The 21,922-nt window shown below is 35.8% G+C and overlaps 2 protein-coding genes across 3 annotated transcripts in view; both read right to left on the bottom strand.

The window, feature by feature from the left end:
• Positions 1–1,491: 1,491 nt before the first annotated feature.
• LOC110033237 (serine/threonine-protein kinase UCNL-like) lies at positions 1,492–2,782 on the bottom strand. Its single transcript, XM_020737154.1, has one exon. It carries the CDS (start codon positions 2,611–2,613, stop codon positions 1,492–1,494), a length of 1,122 nt encoding a protein of 373 aa, XP_020592813.1. The 5' UTR covers positions 2,614–2,782.
• A 16,210-nt stretch (positions 2,783–18,992) lies between these two features.
• LOC110033227 overlaps positions 18,993–21,922 on the bottom strand; it is a 135,516-nt gene continuing 132,586 nt past the window's right edge. For both annotated transcript variants that reach the window (XM_020737142.1, XM_020737143.1), the window contains 2 exons: positions 20,284–20,362; positions 18,993–19,245 (listed from right to left, as the gene is read on the bottom strand). In XM_020737142.1, coding sequence (XP_020592801.1) covers positions 20,291–20,362 — 72 coding nt within the window. In that variant the 3' untranslated portion in view covers positions 18,993–19,245; positions 20,284–20,290. The remainder of the gene's footprint in view (positions 19,246–20,283; positions 20,363–21,922) is intronic.

Below are 21,922 nucleotides of genomic sequence, written 5' to 3'. Positions count from 1 at the left end.
TTCCACTCTTATGTGACTAACTGACACTCTTGCAGCTACTAACTACGACAAATGTGGTCAGTTACTACTGCAGCTTCCCACTACAGCCTCTGTGGTTAATTGAAGCTCTTGCAGCTCCTAATTACGATCTATGTGGCCAGTTACTACTAGAGTTTCTAACTATGACATCTGTAGCCAACTGACACTGCCATAGTTACCGACTACAACCTCTATGACAGACTGACACTATTATGTCTTCCAACTACGGTCTTTGTGATCAACTGTTACTATTTCAACCATCGCCTAGGGCCTCTATGACCAAATGTCGCTATTGTAGCCATCGACTATAAATTTTATGGCCAACCAAAATTTTATGGCTAACTATTGTTATTACAACAAATAACCACATTTGTTGTAGCCCAATTTTTACTATTATAACTACTATTGTAGATATGTAATTATCAATATTGCAATTAGATATTGTCTAATTCACGAGGAGAGCAGATCTATATGCTTACAATTGTATAGTGAATTACTTTGACTAGGTTATACCAGTAATTTTTTCATGTAAAAAAAGTAACAATGTCACTTCTTGTTGTTTTTTTATCCACAGTGTACTGGATTTTCATGCAACACTAAGACATTAAATATCATTTAATTACGTGAATTTTTTTGACACAACAATTATAAAAATGTATAATTACATACATATTACCCAAAATATAGATATTTATAAATAAAGCAACTAGTGACTTTTTAAACAGCAAAATAGATGAATTTAAGAGTGCCATGGCCAATCTATTGAGAATTTGAAAAAAGTGAAAAATAAGGATAGGGGTTTTATCATGAATTTTGACAATTGAGTGAGAATTTTAAAACATGGTTGAAGGAGAGTGATTGATTTGTAAATAGAAAGTTTCGGGGTCTGTATGTAATTGCCTCATAAGAAGATAGTTGGTATTCAATTTTTTGAGAAAAAAATAAAAAAATTTTTGTATGAAGTTCTTTCAAAATAAGTTATAATGTCAGTAACAGTTTTATGACAAAACGATAATCTTAACGGTGAAATCAACCGCACACCTGCACACCCAGAGCTAACTAAGAACTCCACATAACTTTACAGTAAAGTACAATTATAACCCCAACTTCACTCCCATGAAAATATATGACGTTCGACGTTTCGGATACAAGTTGCATCCGGACAATCGAAAGAAGTGAGAGAGCCGAGGATAAAAAAAATAAAAGGCCCGGATAGATTGAAGCAATTATCCAGACAGAATTTGTGTCCTTCGGAGATAATGTTTTTTTCCAGAGCCATGTCTTTACTTCCCCTCCGGCAAACCTCTTCGCCCCTTTCCAAAAGTAGCAAGAAAAAAACTTGCTCCCATTACCGTTAAAACTCCCCCAACGACCCCGACGCCGTTAACGTTGCCGTTGCCGCTTGCTTCTCCCGCAAATTCTTGAAGTAATCCCTCACATCAAACCAGGTGGTTCTATCCGCATCCGGCAACCTCACCTCTCCCTCTTCAATCTCCTCCGCCGTCGCAAGAAACGGCGGCCGCCCACCGCGGGCGGGGCGTCGGCGAGCATTTCCCATTTCAATCCATTAAAAAAAGGGTGCGCCTTCACTTCCTCCGCCCCACCGAAATACCCCAACCGCCGCTCTGGTTCCTTTTCAAGCAGCCTCGTGATCAAATCCCTAAATTCCGGTCGTTGCTTCCCCACAAACTCCGGCTCCATCGTCAGCACATTGCGGAAAGTCTCCTTCCTGCTCCGCCCTCTGAATGGCGTCCGGCCGTACGCCATCTCGTATGCCAAAATACCCAGCGCCCACCAATCCACGGCGAACTCATGCCCGTCACCTCTTACCACCTCCGGCGAAACGTACTCCTCCGTCCCAACAAATGAGTGGGATCTCTCTAATCCGCTCGCAAAGCTGGCGCGTTGCCGGCTCACTGGAGAAACCTTTGCGGATTTCGCTTTCTTGAGCTGCATTTCTGATGGGGTTGCGGCCGGGACGGAGCTGTGTTGCGTGCCAAAGAAGATGCGGGTAAAATTAAGATAATGACGGCGGCGGCGGTGGCGGTCTTCGTGGCTTATGGGTGAGGATGGAAGGGGGAGGGTTCGAGGGGAAATACTTATACGGCGGGAAAGATCGAAGTCGGTGAGAAGAATTTGACCGGTGGATTGGATGAGGATGTTCTCCGGCTTGAGGTCGCGGTAGACGATGCCGAGGGAATGGAGGTGGGAGAGAGCGGATATGAGTTGGGCAAGGTAGAAGCGGATGGCGGAGGTGGAGAAGAAGCGGTCGGGATGGAGGGAGTGGCGGAGGGAGTTGAGATCTCCGGCGGGGCAGAAAGGGATTGCCCAAGCGAGCAGGTCGGGGTTTTCGAGGTTGCCGATGAGGTAGGGGAGGAAGGGGTGGCGGTCTGCGAGGAGGCGAGAGCAGACGGAGATTTCCCAGCGGGCTCGGAGCTCGCTGTCGGGTTTCGCGAACGGATTGTGTTTCTCGACGACTTTTAGGGCGAAGGGTGGAGTTGACGGAGAAGAGCAGTCGGCGACGAGGAAGACGGTGCCGGTGGCGCCGCGGCCCAGGAGGCGGATTGCCTTTAGGTTTTCGAAGTGGAGTTCCATGGGAATGATTGATGAACTTGGCGCGGCTTGTTGGGGTTTTTCGTGGGGTGATTAGTGGGTATCTGTTGTTTTCTTAAGTGGGGATTATGGCGGTTGTTATGAAGGAAGGATTGGGATAGGATCACCGCGCGTGCGGGGAAATTCGCAGCACCACTATTTAAAAAATAATTTATAATTTCAGGAAGAGATAAGTCAAGTATTTTATTTCTTATTCCTACTTTGCATGTTTTTTTAATTCTATGTTTAAAATTTTTAGGGGCATTTATATATATATTTCATATAGTTTTTATGTGTTATATATCTATTACTTGACTTTCATATTTTTAAATAATGCATGTAATAGAATTCATCGTGGTGGAGTGATATTTAGAGTATTAGTGTTAAGTGAAAATTCATTACACACTCAAATCATAAAAAAGTAATAGGAGCAGATACCTCTACTTTTTACAAGAAAAACTTTAAAAAAGAGGAAAACCCACAAGACCTAGCCTAATTGAAATAATCCATGACGTAATGTTGAGTACATAGACCCACTTTTCTCTTGAGTTAGGGAAGATGAAATTAAAGAGTTGGTACACAACGATATTTCATCAATAATACTCATAACAGACTGCAAAGACGATAATCAGTTGTTATGGAGGCAGTAGTTCTTTATGAATATTATAGATGGTTGTTATAACGACATTTTGTTGTAGAGGAGGCAACTGAAAGCTATGGAAGTAATTGGTCATGTAGGTTGTAGATGGTTGCTTCAAAAGTGTCGGTTGATCAATGAGGCTTTGATAGGGAACTACAATAATGTCCATCGACCGTAAAGGCCAAAATTGGGAATTTTGTGAGTTGTGAATAATGTAGGTTGTAGTTAGTCACGTAAGTCATAGTGAGAAGTTATAATAATGTATGTAGGTTGCAAATGTCAGAGTTGGGAGCTACATGAACTATGCTACCTTTCGTAGGCCACAAAGACCGGAGTTGAGAGCTACATGAGTTGTCATAATCTATGTAGTCTATAGAGGTCAGAGTTGAAAGCTACATAAGCTATGATAACGTCCATAGACCACAGACGTCGGAGTTGGGAGCTGCATGAGCTGTGATAATGTCTATAAGCCACGGAGGCTGGAGTTGGGAGCTATATGAGTTGTGATAATACTCGTATGTTGCATAGGCTTGAGTTTGAAGCTGCATGAGTTATTGATCATGGGGTCTTAGTTGGTCACGAAGGCAACAATGGTGAGTTGTAATAATGTTCGTAGGTCACATAGGTCGATATTGGGAGATACATGAGCAATGATAACATCCTTAGGCCATAGGGGCCGCCGTTGGGAGCTGTATGAGATGTGATAATGTCGATAGACTGTAGAGGCCAGAGTTAGGATTTGCATGAACTATGATAAAGTTCATAAGTTAGATAGATTAGAGTTGGAAGTGACATGAGTTGTGGACCACTTAAACCATAGTGGCAGGCTGCAAAGAAAGAGATTTAGGAATTCGAAAAAAATCAATGCATCCTAACTACGGTGGTTGTTATTGTGGGGTACATTGTTAAATCATCTTTAATGAGCATTTCAACGTATGTGTGACAAGTCATTGCAACATATGCCACTCTATCAAACGATCAAAAAAGGTTCGCTTGATTGAATGCTATTTTATAAATATTTGAGTGCCTTAACAATGTCAGAAAATTAAGTGGCTATGAGCTCGTTTGATTCTTCTTTTCGAGATGCACGATTTGACATTAAGTTTGTCACAGTTTGAATCCTTTGACCTTCCAATTAACCACCTGAAATTTTCAGAAGTGGTTTAATGACTTCATCCAAGCTTGATCTGACTTGAATTGCATCAATTCTGGTGTAATTGAGCATGTCTTGTTGAATCAGTTAATTTACCTGTAAGTTTGCTGAAATCAGGATTCTAAATGATTTTTAATTAAAGTTCTAATGTTCCTTGCTCAAAAAATTATCTCAAGATTCTTATCACATCTTGAGATCCATGGCCGATAAATGTATCTAATTAATTCAATAAGATTTAAATATCTCATTATTTTTAATTTCTTAAAATAAAATTTATTTTCTTATGCATAAATATATGACATCAAAATGCTATAAATTTAAATCACATTTATTAATTATACAAAAAAAAATTGTATATGCATAAAAATTGTGTCGTACAGATATAAATATTTCAATTTTTTTTATATTAGAAGACTTCAAACCAATCATTTATTATTTCGGCTCTTAATCTAATTCATTCCCCTCTGCATTTTAATATTAAAAGACGGTACAAATAAAATTATTTAAAAACTATTAAAAACGGTGACCAGAACATGTTAACCAACAGTTAACTAACAGCTGAAAATGTTCAGAACTTCTGATACCGATTGCGTGGGGAGCTTGTGCGAAGAAGAATACAGAATAAGGTATGGTTATTGAGGAGGCGAAGCACATGGAGCGGCTCCTTGTCGGCATGCTGCTACGAATACGCAAGACATGCCGTTGCTTTACGGTATCGTTTTTTGCCGTTGCCTTGCGGTATTGTTTTTTTTTCTTAGTGGCTTCTCAGAACATTTCTTCACTACATCATTGTTGTGGTTGGCTGCGACCTTAGTTTATGTTAAATAGAATTTATCAAAGTCAATAAATTCGATATACTGCATGCCGGAGATGAGCTCTCAAGCGACAGTGGAAAAAATTGTTATTAAGGGTCCGTTAGGTCGACCCGCGACCCGCGTTTAGTATAAAAACTCAAACACAGTTTCAGATAAGCTGACGAAACGCGCGAACCAACGGCGGCGTTTTGAAAACGCCGCCCGCACTTATAAGCTGCCCCAAACGGACCCTAAATATACGGCACGTTGAACTTACTAAATCCAAATTTATGTCACAAAAGAATGAATAAAATTTGATTTAAGTTAGCATTGGATTTAATTTTTCTTTTTTTTTTTAAATGTTTGGATGGAGTTCATTTAGTGGAGTGCATTTACTATCTTATAGTAGTTGAGGATTTAATCTCACATATTGTTCTTTATGCACAACCCTCTAGAAAAAAATAATATAAAATTGACCCGTTTGTTAGAAGAGTGACATGTTTGTTGGTCATGGTACTCAAACGAGCGTTGCCCATAAGGATGCCTCCACGAGCAGTGCGAGTTCTGTATCACGAGCAACAAACATGTATGACTGTATTAAGAATCTAAGGGTTCTAACATGCGTCATATGTGTCACGGACCCGCATTGCAGGTCTGTTATTTTAAAAGTATAAACATGGATTTTTGCTATTGTAAGTATATCCGCCAATTTTTAAAATTATATATGTTAGGTCATATGTGAGAACATCTCTTTTAAAATGTTATTCCTCTTCGTGACATGCTTTAGATCCCTTGGATCTTTAGGATGGGGCCGGTGTGGAGACCCCGTCAAAGTCATACGGTAGCCGAAGACTTACCCCGTGCACTTAGGTACTAGGTTAGGACACTTTTCATTAGATGGTGTGCTAGACTAGGATTTAGGGTGTTATATAATTTTTTTTATGTATGACTATTGTTTTTTACTGGATTAATTGTCATAGCCAGACATCTTTTTTGCTTTGTGCTTTTGGTGTCCTTGCATGCTTGATATGCGCGGTAGTATGTTAGGGCGATTTTCTGTAGGGACTCGTGCCTCTACATGCACACACACAGGTACCGCTATGAGGGAGCATGTGATGATTTCTGACTCTTTTGCTTGCAGGTACTATTCAGTTCTCCCAGTTATAAGACACGACTCGTTATACGTTGCATGTTCTTGGCTTTCCCACTGACATTTGTTTTCATGCAGGTCGGGTCCTTTTTTTACTTTTCTTATGTACTTTTTAGAGTTTATGAGAGTTTTGTAGCAAAAATATGATAAGAGCATGAGTTCCGAGACATTTGGCGCGGGAACCACGTGGAGGGGACCAGGAGCAGATTCTTGTGTCCCGTATCATAATTCTGTGTTTTATATTCATATATAGAATTAATACCAAACATGTATATGCGGAGTCTGACCGCCTTTTTCTTTTCTAAGATAGGTTGCCGACCCGACGACATTGACCTTTCTTATTTATTTGATTTGGCTTGTTTTTCTGCCTTGTTGCATGACTGCATGCTTGGATATTTTCCTTGTTTATTTCTATGATTTGTAAGGGGAATCACGATACAATATAGGCTCTTTAAGATTTAAAATTCTAAAGTTTTTTACAAAAATCCTAATGAAATATTCAAGATAAATGAATTTTTAAGATTAAAATATTTAGAATTTTAAAACTGCACATTTTACTTTCTTGCATGGCCTTCGGGCCAGATTTTAAATGGACTGTATGCATGACTATAACCCATGTCATTATTAGTAGGGTCTCCATAATATCTAAAGCCCGCTCTAAATAATTGCATTCATATTTGCATGTCCTGAGGAGAAGTCATCGTGCTTCTCCAACCTGACTGGCCCAACATAAATTTTTATATAGGTGGTTTTCTAGTGCGCATAGGGTATTACAAGACTCCCCAACCAAGACGGTGTGTAAGTCATTTTTTTGGAGCATTTCCGACTTTGTACCAGAACCTCCACTTATCTTCTTTCTTAATACATCATCATCACTTCAGTGAGTATAAATCCCACCTCTTGAAGCTTTAACTTATAGTCATAGGATAGAGTTTCCTTTCATTACCTTAGGGCTACTGAGGTCCCTGTGGACGACACAATTCACAGATTGCTGACTAGGGATCTCAAAACATTTTTGGTTGACTACCTTCACGACAGGGTAGACTTAGGGTCTTAGTAGCTGTGTATGATACCCCAAACCAGTTACCTTTACCTTTTAGGGTCACTCTACCTTCTTGTTGTTGAGCTCTATTGAACTCTGTCACTCCTTTAATTTTGTCAATATCATCTCGATGACCCGATGTCGATGAACTGTTGCCTTTTGGAATATAACGATTTGTCATCTGCCCATATCCATGTAAAGATGATTTATGTTATTCTGTGGGCTCTATATGTCGTTGAGCCGCTACCAACACGGGACGTGAGAGATTCACTATCTGCCCAATGACTGCGTGAGCTTCGAAGCATAGAGACTTTCCCGTACGTAATAACCTTTCTTTGATGGAATATTGCCCCGGGTTTATGATAATATAAAGCGAAACCAATTTTATCGAGAGTATTCTTCGGTATCCTCCAAGATTTAATTAACCAGTAGGAACACATTCCTCTGGGAGTGCTCTTGACCCAGAATAGGTACATACACCTGACTCTCTGGTTATGGGTAGTCTATGTAAATACTTATTTTGCAGATATTGGTCTAAGATACCTCTACCCGATCTTATTTGGGCAGACATATTTGACTTATCATTGCGAGGTTTATCGCAAGTTGGTTCTCTACGTTTTATTTTTTCTCTTATTTGTCATTTTGTTGTATGTCTCTTCTTATTCGGTTCCTCACCTCTTCAAATCACCAATATGATACAAAATGGATATTCATTTGAATAAGGGAAGTATACGATGATAAAAAACATGGCGACTTCTTTTAAAATAAAAAAGAGAAAAATAATGGAAACTCAAGTGTTGGAGGATTTTGTGGCTTCCTCTGAAAACAGGAGGGTCTAGATGGACGTGCAAAGACTTCTAAACTCTATAATAAGCATCAAATATGTCCCACATCCGAAATGAGTCTTTCTGATAGCAGGTTCTCCCGGTTAAGGCTAAATCATCCCCAACCCTAGCACCTTGTCCTGAACAAGTGCTAGAGAGCCTCAGATGGATATCTAGAGTTAGTAGATGCTACGAACGAACTGTAGACCATGTCAAGTCGTGTAAGTGGACACCCTACACTTATGACATTAAAAAATTGACGCCAACAATCCTAAGATAGACGCCAACAGTCCTAAGATAGAAATTAGCTTACCTCAACCTGACCTTAACCCAAGTCCAATCTAAGGTCAAAAATACATGTTATTTCTTGTTTTCATGTTTCATGTTTAAGATGTTATCTTATATTTCATTAAGAATTATTTCATGTTTCATTTTCGCATGTTATTTCATTTTTCATTTCGTATGCTATTTCATGCTTATAATCAAACAGACAATATATATATATATATATATATATATATAAAAAACAAGAACTTCTCAGTTTTCTTTGCAAACACCAAAAAATCAAACTTCAAACAAAACACACAAAAAACTCAGAATACTCCTGATTTCTTAGCATGACTGAACAAACCTAGAAATCAAACAAAACATTAATGCAAATACAAAACTTTAAATGAAAACTTAAAGCATACCAAGTTAAAAATGAGATGTATAGGTGGTATTTTAGTGTGAAATAATACACTACTTGAAATGTATGCATCAAAAAGACATATCTCTTTAAAGGATATATCTATTTGTACTACACTGGACCCCCAAGTATAGCCTCGTAACATAGATGTACAGGCATATGCTCCATAGAGTCGAAGAAACGAAAAGGAAATATCCACTTAAGCTTACATAATAACAGGGGAATACTCGCATCAAGATGACTTAAAGAGTCAACATTCAATGTCCATGCACAAAACTCTTTGAAGAATATATTGACTTCAATCAAGGGATCAAGCATCGACTTTGGCAGTGCACGAAATGCAATGGATAATAACCACTGCAGAAATATATAGCAGTCGCGACTCTTCATGCCAAATACCTCACCCATTCCTAAGTTAAACAATGGCTCAATTTTGAAACACAGCCACTAGGAAATGCTAGAGAATTCACCCACTCAAATATTGTACTCTGTTGATCTGGTGTAAGACAATATGCAAAGTTCGCTTTTATTAATTTACCTCTATTTTTCACCTGAAGTTTTAAGGTCCTCCTTTTACAACACTCTTTCATAACCATTCTAGCTTTCACATTATCTTTTGTTTTACCACTGATATCCATCACAATATTAAAAATATTATAAAAAATATTCTTCTTAATATGCATAACATCAATATTATGTTTAATCAGATTAATCTTCCAGTATAGAATATCCTATAATATATTTCGCTTAGTCCAGTTGTGCGTGACATTGAAATCAGGAAGACGAGTGGAAGTTAACTCTGGTCTCTCGGTGATCTTTGATACTTCATTGATTATCTATACTATTTTAACTCCTTAATCTTGGGGGATGGACTTGATCTCTCAACCCTATTTTTCAAGAATACATATCTATTCCTTCTAATTGGGTGATCACGGTGAAGAAATATTCGGTGACAGTCGAACTGGCTATTTTTCCTACCATGTTTCAGAGTAAATGCCTTCGACATATCCATGCACTAAGGACAAACAATTTTCCAGTCGTGCTCCAACCAGCTAGCAACCCATAGGCCTGAAGATCACTAATTATCCACATAAGAGCCTCTCTTAGTTAAAAATTCTATTTTGTAGTGGTGTCATATGTAAGCACACCCGTCTCCCATAACATTTGAAGCTCTTCAATAAAAGGCTGTAAGTAGATGTCGATTGTCCCCTTTGGGCTATGTGGACTCGATATGATCAACACAAAAAATAAAAATGTCATGATCATGCACATATCAGAGGGAAAATTGTACGACGTAATGATCACTGACCAGCATGAGTATGGGTTGCAGTGTGACTGTACCGGGTAAATTCATCTGCACATAACCCAAGTATAACATTGTGTGATTCAGCTGTAAAGTCTGAGTAAGTATAATCAAAATGTCTCTAAGCCTCACCATGTGACGGATGACTCATCGAGTTAGCATCAACGAATCTAGTGCCACGCCAAGACATGTGAGGGGTTGTATGCATGGAAACGAAAAATCTCTGAAATCGGGGACTTTGCGAAAAATAAGAGATGCTTGTATGGAGTGTTTTTATAATCTTTACTCTTTTGCCCCCTTTGTTTAAATCTATCTACACCAAAAAATCGAAAAGTCATCTCGTTTGCATCGGTCTTGTAATATATCATGCAACAATTAACACAACCATCAATCTTCTGACATTTAACCTTAACTTTGAAACCAAATTTTTATTTATGTACAGGTCATTCGATACTATATTCTTGCAAGGTTCATCTCTTTTAATAATATTTCTAGCTGATTGAACGCTTCTTTGGGCATAGTAAAATCAGATTTGATCGCCAACTTCCCCAGTGTGACAGATAACTATGTATGTGTTGTGTAATCATCCCATAAAGGTTGTCTTGCAGCGCTTAGTAAGTCATAGAACTGTTTTGATTCATTGTTCGGTGTTACAGGTTCACATTAAATGCTTCAACAAATTGAGCTCTTTGAGCATCATAAACCATTTCTTCATATGTGACATGATCAAATTCCTCAGCAGAAGGGACATAACTTGTCAAGGCACATCTTTGCTCGAACTAAACTTCAAATCTTGCTCATAATGTGCAGTCCATTAGAAATAATTATGTTTGAATCCCTTGCGGTAAAGATTCAACCCAACTTCTTTGGGTGGCATAAATGCTTGATTTTTGTGCTTCGCACAAGGACACCGAAACTTACTCTCCAAACGATAGATGGAAAACTGTGATGCCACCTGAACGAATTCCTTAACATCATTCAAGAACTCATTTGTGAGTCTTTTTTGTCTTGGATATAATCTGTTATGTATCAAAGTTCTCAAATTACTAATATCCATGTGCAATATATATATATATATCTTTACAGATCAGTGCAAATATTACGGAAGATAAAAATTAGTCAATAATTATCAATATGTACAGTGGATGGCTGCTTAGTGGTTGGTAAGACCTAATTTTAATTGAAGAAAATGACCCCCCCCCCGGAACCTCTTTTAAGTAGCTCGCTTCATTCAGTGAAGTCAATACTACTTGGTAAACCATATATAAGACAATTCTTTGATTTGGTTTATTTTTTAAATAATAGAGCCAATGCATTTCTCCACTTGAATCAACCAACGTGAATTCTACTAATAACATTGCCAACCAACCAGCTTGAATTTTACTATAATAGCATCCACATCTATATCACCATACTTTAAACAATAGACCAAACTGATGCATGCATTTCTTTGCTTCAACCACCCAACTCTAATTCTACTAATAACAATATCACCATAACTTTAACAATATACCTGATGCATTCCTCCGCTTCAACTAATCAACACGAATTTTATAAATAACATCTCCTTAATGTATATAAATGCCTAGCACCTAAACTTCAATTTTTACATACACACCACCTGAACTCTTACGTATATACATGCATAACACAAAAACTTCAATTTTTACATACACGTCACATTACCTCATATATATCACTCAATTCTTATGTATACACACATGCCTAACACATACACTTCAATTTTTACATACATACCACTGAACTCTTATGTATATACATACCTTACACTAAAACTTCAATTTTACATGCACACAACACTACCAATGCATTTCATACATATCACTCAATTCTTATGTATATACACACCTATTACCTAAGCTTCAATTTTTACATGCATATCACATATAAATGAAAATACTGGTGCGATTAGACTTACCTTCTTCAATGAAATTTAGGCTCGCGAGGGTTTTGGGCAGAAGGGGAGACCGGGAGAGGCACATAGAGAATAAATAAAATTTAGGCCCGCGAGATGAGTATATTAGGTCATTTGCGTAGGATTTCCGTCTAATTTGCGTCGTATTTTGTTCGAAGCTAACAAATAAACTTTAAACGTCACTTTATTGGATGCATTGACAGTAAATTTGTCGTAACTCTAATTGAAGTTTTCTCGTTTTCAGATTACTTTTTTCCGCCAATTTTTTTGAAGCAAATCGAACGCGAAATCCGCCGCAAATATCAAAATTTGTTATTCGCTGTTTAACAGCTGCAAATTCGACTTAAATATTTGTGTCAGGAAAAGTCAACACAAAAAATATCAGACGCTAATAACAACATCTCCTATAATATTGCCTCATGGTTCAGTTGGTTTTGGCCTTGGTGGCCAGGCTCGAACAACTTCAATCGATCAGGAAACAAAGCTTCACGATCTAGCAGTGCGTCCACCTTTATCGTACTATTCTCTTTTGGCTATTATCTCTTCGGGATCAGTGGGCATATTTTTGGTATATAAATATTGTTAGGATATCATGTCACTTATTGTTCGTGAGTTCACACAACCCAGAAGAAACTTATGTGAGGAAGGTAGAGAACGGATGTGTTCTCTTTGCTTGACTTAGTGCTATGTTTTCCGATCCTTCCTCAGTAGAGCGTAGAAGATGATCGGATGAGAAGAGGGAGGTAGGAAAGGTTCTGTGAGATTCATGACACATAATCCGCCAAGAAATACCCAAAGAGTTTATTCTCTCACTGGTCCCTTCTTCCCCTTGTTACACATGCCAAGAAAATATTAAACTACATGTCATGTCATACAAAATTTGTCCACGTCTTGATGAAAATACTGCAATGTGTATATTATGTGACTCATAAATGAGGATGTGACATATGTCCATCATCAACGTCAATCTTCAGTTTTGTGTTTTGATAGTTCCGAAGATCATCCAGGAGCCGAGCTAGGCTGTGAGTCTAATTAGTCAATTCATCATAAGGAACATAATGACCAAAACCAATGATCCAGTTTGCTAAGTCAGTCTGCCAAGTCAGCTCGGCAACTGGTGTAAGATAGTTGACACATCAGTGAACAAGGTTAGCAGAATGACAAGTTACTCTGATGCCAGTTGTGTCTTTTGGATGATATGACTAATGAGGCCCACAAGCCTGCTGTACTCGGGCTTTGGCTGATGAAGACTGATTTTTGATATACATATATATATCAAAAAAACATATATAAACTATAGCTAAATTAGTTTAAACGCCTCATAAATTATCTACACTTGAAGACGAATCGTTTCAAGTTCTCTCACTGCCATTTTCATTCCACCACCATAAATTCTATCATGCTCTAAATAAAAAAATTATAATAAATAGCAAGGAATCTTTGAATACTTGCGTTTAATTGCTCAAGTGGTCATCAAATTTAACGTTAATATTCTATTCCTCCTCATAGAAACCTTTGTGCATTGCTGTAATGTTGTCTAAAGACAGTCAATGCATACTCCTCTATATAATACTTCCACTCTTAATCATTCTTATTCTTGTGAACAACCGCCATTATGGTGATGATAAAACATTACATGTACTCTTGATACGTTCTTATGACATTTTTTAAGAAATTATAATTAATATAGTTTAATAGAATTATAATAGCTAAAATGTGAGTCTATAAAAATAGTTGGTTATCATAAATTTTAAGTCTGGCTAAGAAAAAAATAAAAAATTTACATGCATATCCCGCAACTTATGTTGATATATATATATATATATCTATCAATCTATCCTAAATTTTTTTTATATTTGCTTCAAACTCTTTGTTATCACAATCAATTTAAAACATATGAATAAGAAGATGAATTTTACTCTATATATATATATATAAGGGATGACCAGAGGCTATTATACAAGTCTCCAACTACCCATAATGTGTCTAACAATTCAAGTACCATCTCCGTAAGGTCAAATATACCAGAGGGGATTCGAACTCTTGACCTAAGAGGTCTTATATCATGGATGCCAACCAACATGCATGGGTACACGACACACACACACACACACACACACATAAAAGGCATAAACTCTTGTATGAAAAAAATATATTTCAATATTTAAAAGTCATAATAATGATATTTTTCATGTGCTATGAAATATTTGAGCAGCATAAATATAAGAAAAAATAAAATTCAAGTGTAGGATATTTACATACAGAGGAATCAAGGGCTATGTACGTAGATGCCCTAAAATTAAATGAAATATATAAATAAGTCCTAAAAAATTACGTTTTTTTTAAAAAAAATTGCCTAAAATAAACCTTAATGGAAAACGCAATAGAGTTTTATAATGTGATGCTTTGTATAAAGAAGTGTACTACGGTTGGGCAACATTTGATCGTGGGAACCACTACAATTATTCATTCACTCTTATGTTTAAAGTTTGGGAAGGCAAATGATTTGTTTTTTTAAGAAAGGAGAGGTCACGTCTTATATGTAGAGATGCCTTTAAGCAATCATTATTGAAGTGATTAAATAAATAATTGAAAAAAAAGAAAGGAGGAGTGCTTCTCCATACTTTCTTAGGATTTGATTATTGTCTTGATGATATAAAGAGAAACATTAGGTAGAAGGATGTCCAATAATAATAGTAATAATAATCAAATCAAAATATATTTCAATTGTAAAATTTTATCTAAAGAATATATATATATATATATATATATAAAGGCTATATTTCATTAGTATTGCGAATACAAATATTGAGCTGTGAATGTTAAAATCTAATACTTTAATATTTTTGGCTTTATTTTCAGCCAATATGCTACACATTCAAAGGCCAATAATATATTGTTAATTGTGATTTGTGTTGAATTTGTATAAATTATATGGTTAAAAAGGCTTATTAAGATGCCTAAAATAGCCAATAATAAGTTTAGATAAATGATAAAGGTAATTGCTGGAGCTAATTATGGAAGAGGCATACATACTAACACAAATTTTATCATGGTAGATTTTAATTCATTTCATTTATTTTATGGTAAATATAATTCTTAATAAATTGATTAACTTTTAAAAAAAATTTTAATGGGTTGAAATCTCAAATTATAACATCTTGATCCATGATTTTACCTTTAATTATAGCATTTAATTAGGATGCTTGCAATATTTTATTGTAAAGAGAAGAGGGTGGTAGTAATTTGGAAGAGAGGCTTGTACAAGAGTTAACCCAAACTACAACAAAAAAATTAAATATCATTACTGAAAGCAAATAGGTAATTACAATTGATAAACATGAAAGGAAAAATGTAGCACACGACACCTAGAAATTTGAAATAATAACAAACATGACATATACTTAAATTAGGGTGAATCTCGAGGTAGTGGTGGTTATCAGCAAGGTTTTGGCCCTTCGACAAGGTAACAATGAGTGAGTGAAGGCTGGAAGGCGAGGCAACAACAAAGGATAAGGACGGCGACAACGAAGAGTAGGAGTTGTGATAAGGGCTACAAGCTGGAAGTATTGGAATGGATGGTCAGACGACTGGAACAACAGAAAACAGTAGAAAGAAGCTGTTTTCGGGACTCTTTAGTGAGGGGAGATATCGGCAGAAGCTACGGGGAATGCGAAACAATGAAAAGATGGCTTCCTAGGGTAGCAAGAATAGGGAAGCTACAGAGAGAATAATGAAGGATGGTCCGGAGCGACGTGAGGAGGATTCGGAAGGGGATGAGAAAGATATACACCACATGAAGTCGAAGATACAACCAGAGCACCACCTATAATCCACACCCCCTCCCCCCACACACGCACAGTAAGATTTTTCTTCCCGCTAAGCTCCTTAGGAAATTTCCAACATTGCGGGTCATACAGCTTGTATGATAATTTATCAGTGAGTGTACTGCTGAATTACTGAATTAATTGTATTACTCAAATAATTTCGTATGATCTTCCAGAATTAGCTTAAAAGCTTTTCATCTTTGATATATTGCACCTCCCTCAGTAGGGGCAACTCAAGGAGTCTATATATCTGAAAAAGTTTAAATTTCTGTTATTTAGGATTGTTATGCCTCTGGTACCAGTTCCTCGAACTCAAGACCATCTTGAGAAACCACTATTGATTCAATTAGAGTCTCTCTCGTGGGCACAGTTTGAACTACATACATTTCTCCCTCATAAGTTGGAATATAGTACTCATCCTTTATGTTCTCACCTTCTTCATTGTCTATTGTGTCATTACACATTTCTTCAGCAGCTCCCTGATTAGTGAAAAAGACCACTCTTGGTTGGGCAATCTCATTCAATATGCTCAAATCCATGACACATAAAACACTTCTTGGTTGGAGCAGATTTGTGAATTCGGATTGGTTCCACCTATTCCCCACACTGAACTAGTGTCTTCTCAGATGAGGCCGACTTTAACATTAGGTGTACTGTTGCTGCTTGTTCTTGAGGTTGAACCATGCCTATAACATGTGGTGGTCGTATGGTGATGCAATCCCTCCACTTTTGAAACTGTGATCTAAATATGCTGTCTACAGTGAGCTAATGGGAACTAGCACACATTTCCTGTTTCATCTTGGACAAATTAACGATCCTATCTTTTCCTTCACGTTGGCGTAGGTGTTTCAGATTTTGCCACCAAGTTAAGCTAGCCACTGATAAATTAAAAGAAGATAAAAGTTCACCATTTTGTCTGATGGGAGATCATGGTATTTAAGAAAAAGTTTCAAGATCTAAATAAACTCAATGAACTTGTACAGATCCAAGTAATCGTCAAAATGTGGCAGATCCATCGTTACCTCAAAATCATGGTTTCTAAGATATTTCAGTTTAATTTTTCAAGGTAGAGGCTCTTCATCTCTAAAATCTCTAACATGCACTTCACATTCATATCCTCTAACAGACACTTCATCTCTATAATCGAATAGAGTTTGGGTGACCTCAGTGGATGATACTCCTTTTCTTAATTTTATTGAGTTATTGTAGTCGACGAAGTTATCGTTGTGTCTCTTCTAAGGTAAAGTCTTAATTGGATTTAGACAATTGTCTCATTGGGATCGTGGTTAGAGTTTTGAGTGTAGGTAGATGGAAGGAGGTGTGTAAGGTAGAAGGAACAAAATTTTGGGGGAAGGGGCTAGAAACCCTAGGATAAAACTAGGGTCATACAACTTTAGTACCAAATGATACCAGAGTTAACTCAAACCACGATAGAAAAAATAAATATTTTTACTTCAAACAGGTAGGCAGTTACAAACAACACACTTAAAATGAAAAATACAGCAAATGACATCAAAAAATGTAAAATAACAATAACCACGACATAAATATTCAAACTCCAGTGAATCTTAGGATGGTGGTGGTGATTGGAAAGGGCTTGGCCCTCTAACGAGGTAAAACAGAGTAGGTGAGGGCTGGAAAACAAGACAATGACAAAGTATGAGGGCAAAGACAACAAAGGGGAGCAGTTGCATTAAGGGCAACAACCTAGAAGGAGAAGAATGGATGGTCGAACATAGCAATAGGAAAAAAACTATCTTCGAATGGCTACAAAGAGTGAGAATGTCGGCAAAAGTGATTGGAAATGCAAGGGACTACATGACAGTAAAAGGACAATTGTCCAATGTGACGACAGTGAGGATGAGTGGCTAAAATGAGAAAAGTACAAGGAAAACATAAAAGTGCGGTTGTTTGGGAGTACGATCGAGAGCAATGTGGGGGAGAATGTGGAAGAGGATAGAGAAGATAAACACTTCTTCGAGACCGAGAAATTGAGCTAAATTCTTAGGATAAAACCCTCAAAAAAAAGAAGACACGCCAACGACTATCTTGATACAAAACACATCCAAAACCTGAGAATCTAAACCTTATATAGAAAAAAAACTAAAAATGAAGGGGGAATGAAAAGAAACTCAAAAAAATATAAAAATAATCATCGATTCAATCTTCCCGCAACCACAACTTCCACAACTCCTACATTACATAGCTTCTATCATCAAAGAATTGTTAAAACATAATCTTTATTATTCATATATCAAAGCATATAATTTTAGATATCAACAACTTCAAAATGTCAATTAAACCACATTTATAATTGTTTTAAAAAGGTGAGTAAATTGTCACATTTTTCCTTTTAAAAAATAAAATAAGAGGCATATAATCCATTTTTTAAAAAATATTTCTCAGGAAACTTATTAAAAATTAAAATTCTTTTAAAATTCAACAAATTCTCAGTCACACTTAAATAGGAAGAATGATTGAAATGTTAAAATCATTTTTGATGTAGTGAATGGCGAAAGTTGACATTCAGCATCAATTTTTTCAAATACAACACAATTTTTAGAGCAAAATTGCCAAATATTTGAGAAGTCACTCTTATATCAGTTAAAAAAAAATTGACTGTATTTCTTTCAATGTCAACAATCATGACAAATCACTAAGTAACATGTCCCAAATACTTAGATGCTGTCATAATATGCGAGCATTCATAATCACTAAAATTAACAAGATCACCTGGTGAGAACATCATAAAAAAAATAATAAATAAAAACAAAATTAAAAAAAATCTTAAAACATTCTCCATTATAGTGAATGTTAGCTGAACGAGCTATAGGCTTTATCTATACATTTACCAATGCATTTTATTTGGCATCATATAGAATATTCTCTGATATTTTTATTAATAAATGACAAAAATTACATCTTATAGTCACATTATGATTGAATTATAAAACCTAAAGATGACCCAAGTAGTAATTCATGTAAACTCAATTAAACAACATTGAACAAACAATGGCCCCGGTCATGTGCTTAAAATAGACCTCAACAACACATTGATGTTGTTAATTTAATACATCAACAATGCCTTCTAAATTTTACATGAATCAATTCCACTAATTAAGGAGCATTTTGATGTAAATTACAAAGAATCTTCACCTAAAAATGGAAGCAGAAAGCTCATGAAATTAATCACTCGATGTTTTGCCGAACCTCCAACGGAACTTTAATTGGATCTTCCTGTTCTCCAGGTTGGTTATGGTGGAAAGATGATTGGAAAGCTGATTTAGAGGATTATCAAATCCCAAGTCAAGCACAACAGGAATTGCACAACAAATTTGTCAAACAGAAATGGCAGTAAGGATGAAAAACGAAGCAATATTCCTCTATTTATATTTATGAAACTAACATGATTCTAACAAGGGACAATTACATACAGAAAAAGCTTACAATAGAAACACGTCTTTCACTGTCCATAATATTTGCTCAATATTGTCATTTTATGCTTTGATACAAAAAAAAAAAAAAAAAAAAGAAAATTATTAAAAAAATTAAAAAAATAATAATAAAGGAAACAAAGAAAGAATATACCAAGTTTGCATGGCAAAGCTCATTTGTGAATATTTTTTCTTAATACGTACTATCAGATTTTACTTCACCAAATTCTTCAGTAATAGCAGTTTAGAGTATTATTAAAGTTTAGGTCAGTTATTACATACTTACTTCAATGTTAGTTAACAAAGGTTTTAGTTTTCCATGATGAAAAACTGCTAGCGATTTCATTCATCCCATAAATTTTCATTTCTTGCATTTATGACTATTTCGGTGATATTGCATTATTTATATTTGAATATTTTTTCTTTCAAAAAGAAAATTGATTTATTAGTTCTTGACTCAATAAATTTATCTCATAAATTTATATGAAATCCCTTCATTATATCCCATGTTGTCATAATGTACCACTTTTTGGATTGAGGTGTGACACATCCCCATTAATGTGTGCTATTCAAACATTGAACCTAAACTCAAGGTTGCAGCCTGAAAATACATAAAAGAAGAAAACAAAGAGTGAAGATTGATGAAGCACTAAATTGTATAGCTTTAACAAATCTTAATTTACCAACTTTTTGGAAATAAATACTGTTTTAGGATGTCATAATAGTTTCTACAGTACAGAATTTCAAGGAACCGCAGTCCTGTAAGAGCTAATATTGACTAACATATATTATCTCAAATACCAGCAAAAACAAAAAAAAAAAAATACTGAAAATGTAAAAATTCAATTAAATAAAAAATGGTAGGTTCACATAGTAAAGTACCTGGCATTTAACAGCTTTCATGCGGTTGACCCTCATCATTAGTTTGATGCGTTCGAGAAATCATCAATAATGATGATTGCTGAAATCAAACAATGTCAATTCATCAATGGATTTGTTTTCAAGACTTAAACATGCCATCCCAAATTTATAAAGGGGCTTTTACTGTTATGAAAAGTATTAAATCTAATAGTTGTATAATAAGAAGCGTGTATATTAGAAGTTTGACATTAGGTACCAAATTAGAGGAAATCTAATTACAAGGTCTTTTCTATATTAGAAATATTATTAATCTATAAGATATGAGTATGCAAAAATATCTAACATATGCTTTTAATTAAGAAATAAGAAGAAAGGAAATTTTCCCATTACATGTTATCAAAGCTGTATGCATCATTTTGCTACAGTTTGTCTCATCTTCATCCTGATCGGCGTCGTCTGCTTCATTGTCTTCACCGGCTTCATCTACTCAAGTCGACATCGTCGACTGCTTAGTTTGACTTCGACAACTTTGTCGACTTCACTGTTTGTGGAGTCGGTTGTCTCCTACGGCTCAATATCGATAGTCTCTGGCGTTCCTCTACTTCGTTCCTTTTAGAAACAATTCGATCTCATTGAATATTTTGGAATAATCATGGTTGTGGAATAAAAACATGTGACTAGTTTGGTTATTGACAATCTCTCAACTAAGACCGATTCAAATTATTCTGAGTGGATAAAAATTGATGTCGAGCTATTGATTCAAATATGAAACTCTATCGAACATGATCAATCTGACTATATTACTCATTGTTATTGTGTTAAAGATCCGAAGGAGGAATTGACATTTGTGTTTCTAAGAGAAAATATTTCTCAAATCTTGATGTAACCAAGGAGTTCTATCAAGCTGAACAACAAGATCAATCACTTAACACATATAGTATGCACTTTAAACATGTTTATAAAGAAGTGAATGCACTATTTCCTTTAGTAATGTTGTTCGGATTCAATAGGATCGATAAAAATAAATGACTATTATGAGTTTTCTAGTTTACCTCAGCTCTCAACATTAATGTGTCAAATCAAAAGATCCTATCTGACCCTGAAGTTACTACTCTAAAGAAAACATATACTAGAATATTGCGAACTATTCCAAATTCCAAGTTCTCAAGCTTCATCCATACAACAACAAAGTTCTCTTGCTAGTAAGGAAAATACAAACATCAGTAAACCTTAGTCTCAGAATAATTATGAATGTGGAACTCCGAATTCTAGAAATCAATACTCGAGGGTAAAGTGTGCTACAACTGTCATGAATTTGCTCATACGAAGAAAATACGTGAAAAAGAAACTAAAAAAAGAACCAGAAGAGTTCAAAATCACAGTCAGTTAACATGGTCACTATTAATAAGGACTCTCAAAATTAGATGTTCTCGATTTCTGCAAAGGAATATGCTAAATTCATTCAATTTCAAGAAGCATCTAATAAAGATCCCTCAATCACTGCCCTTGACGAGTCAAGTAACAATGACACTTGTCTTATTTCTTCTTCTACATAATAGGTCATTGATTTGGGTGCCACAAATCACATGACAGATAATCCAAAACTCTTTTTCAAGTTTCATAAATATTTGCTTCCATCAATTTAGCAGATGAATCTATC

The sequence above is a fragment of the Phalaenopsis equestris genome, unplaced genomic scaffold, assembly GCF_001263595.1.
Source record: "Phalaenopsis equestris unplaced genomic scaffold, ASM126359v1 Scaffold001116, whole genome shotgun sequence".
Taxonomy (NCBI): domain Eukaryota; kingdom Viridiplantae; phylum Streptophyta; class Magnoliopsida; order Asparagales; family Orchidaceae; genus Phalaenopsis; species Phalaenopsis equestris.
Note: the sequence above shows the minus strand (reverse complement) of the source record. Positions and strands in the feature narration are given on the sequence as shown.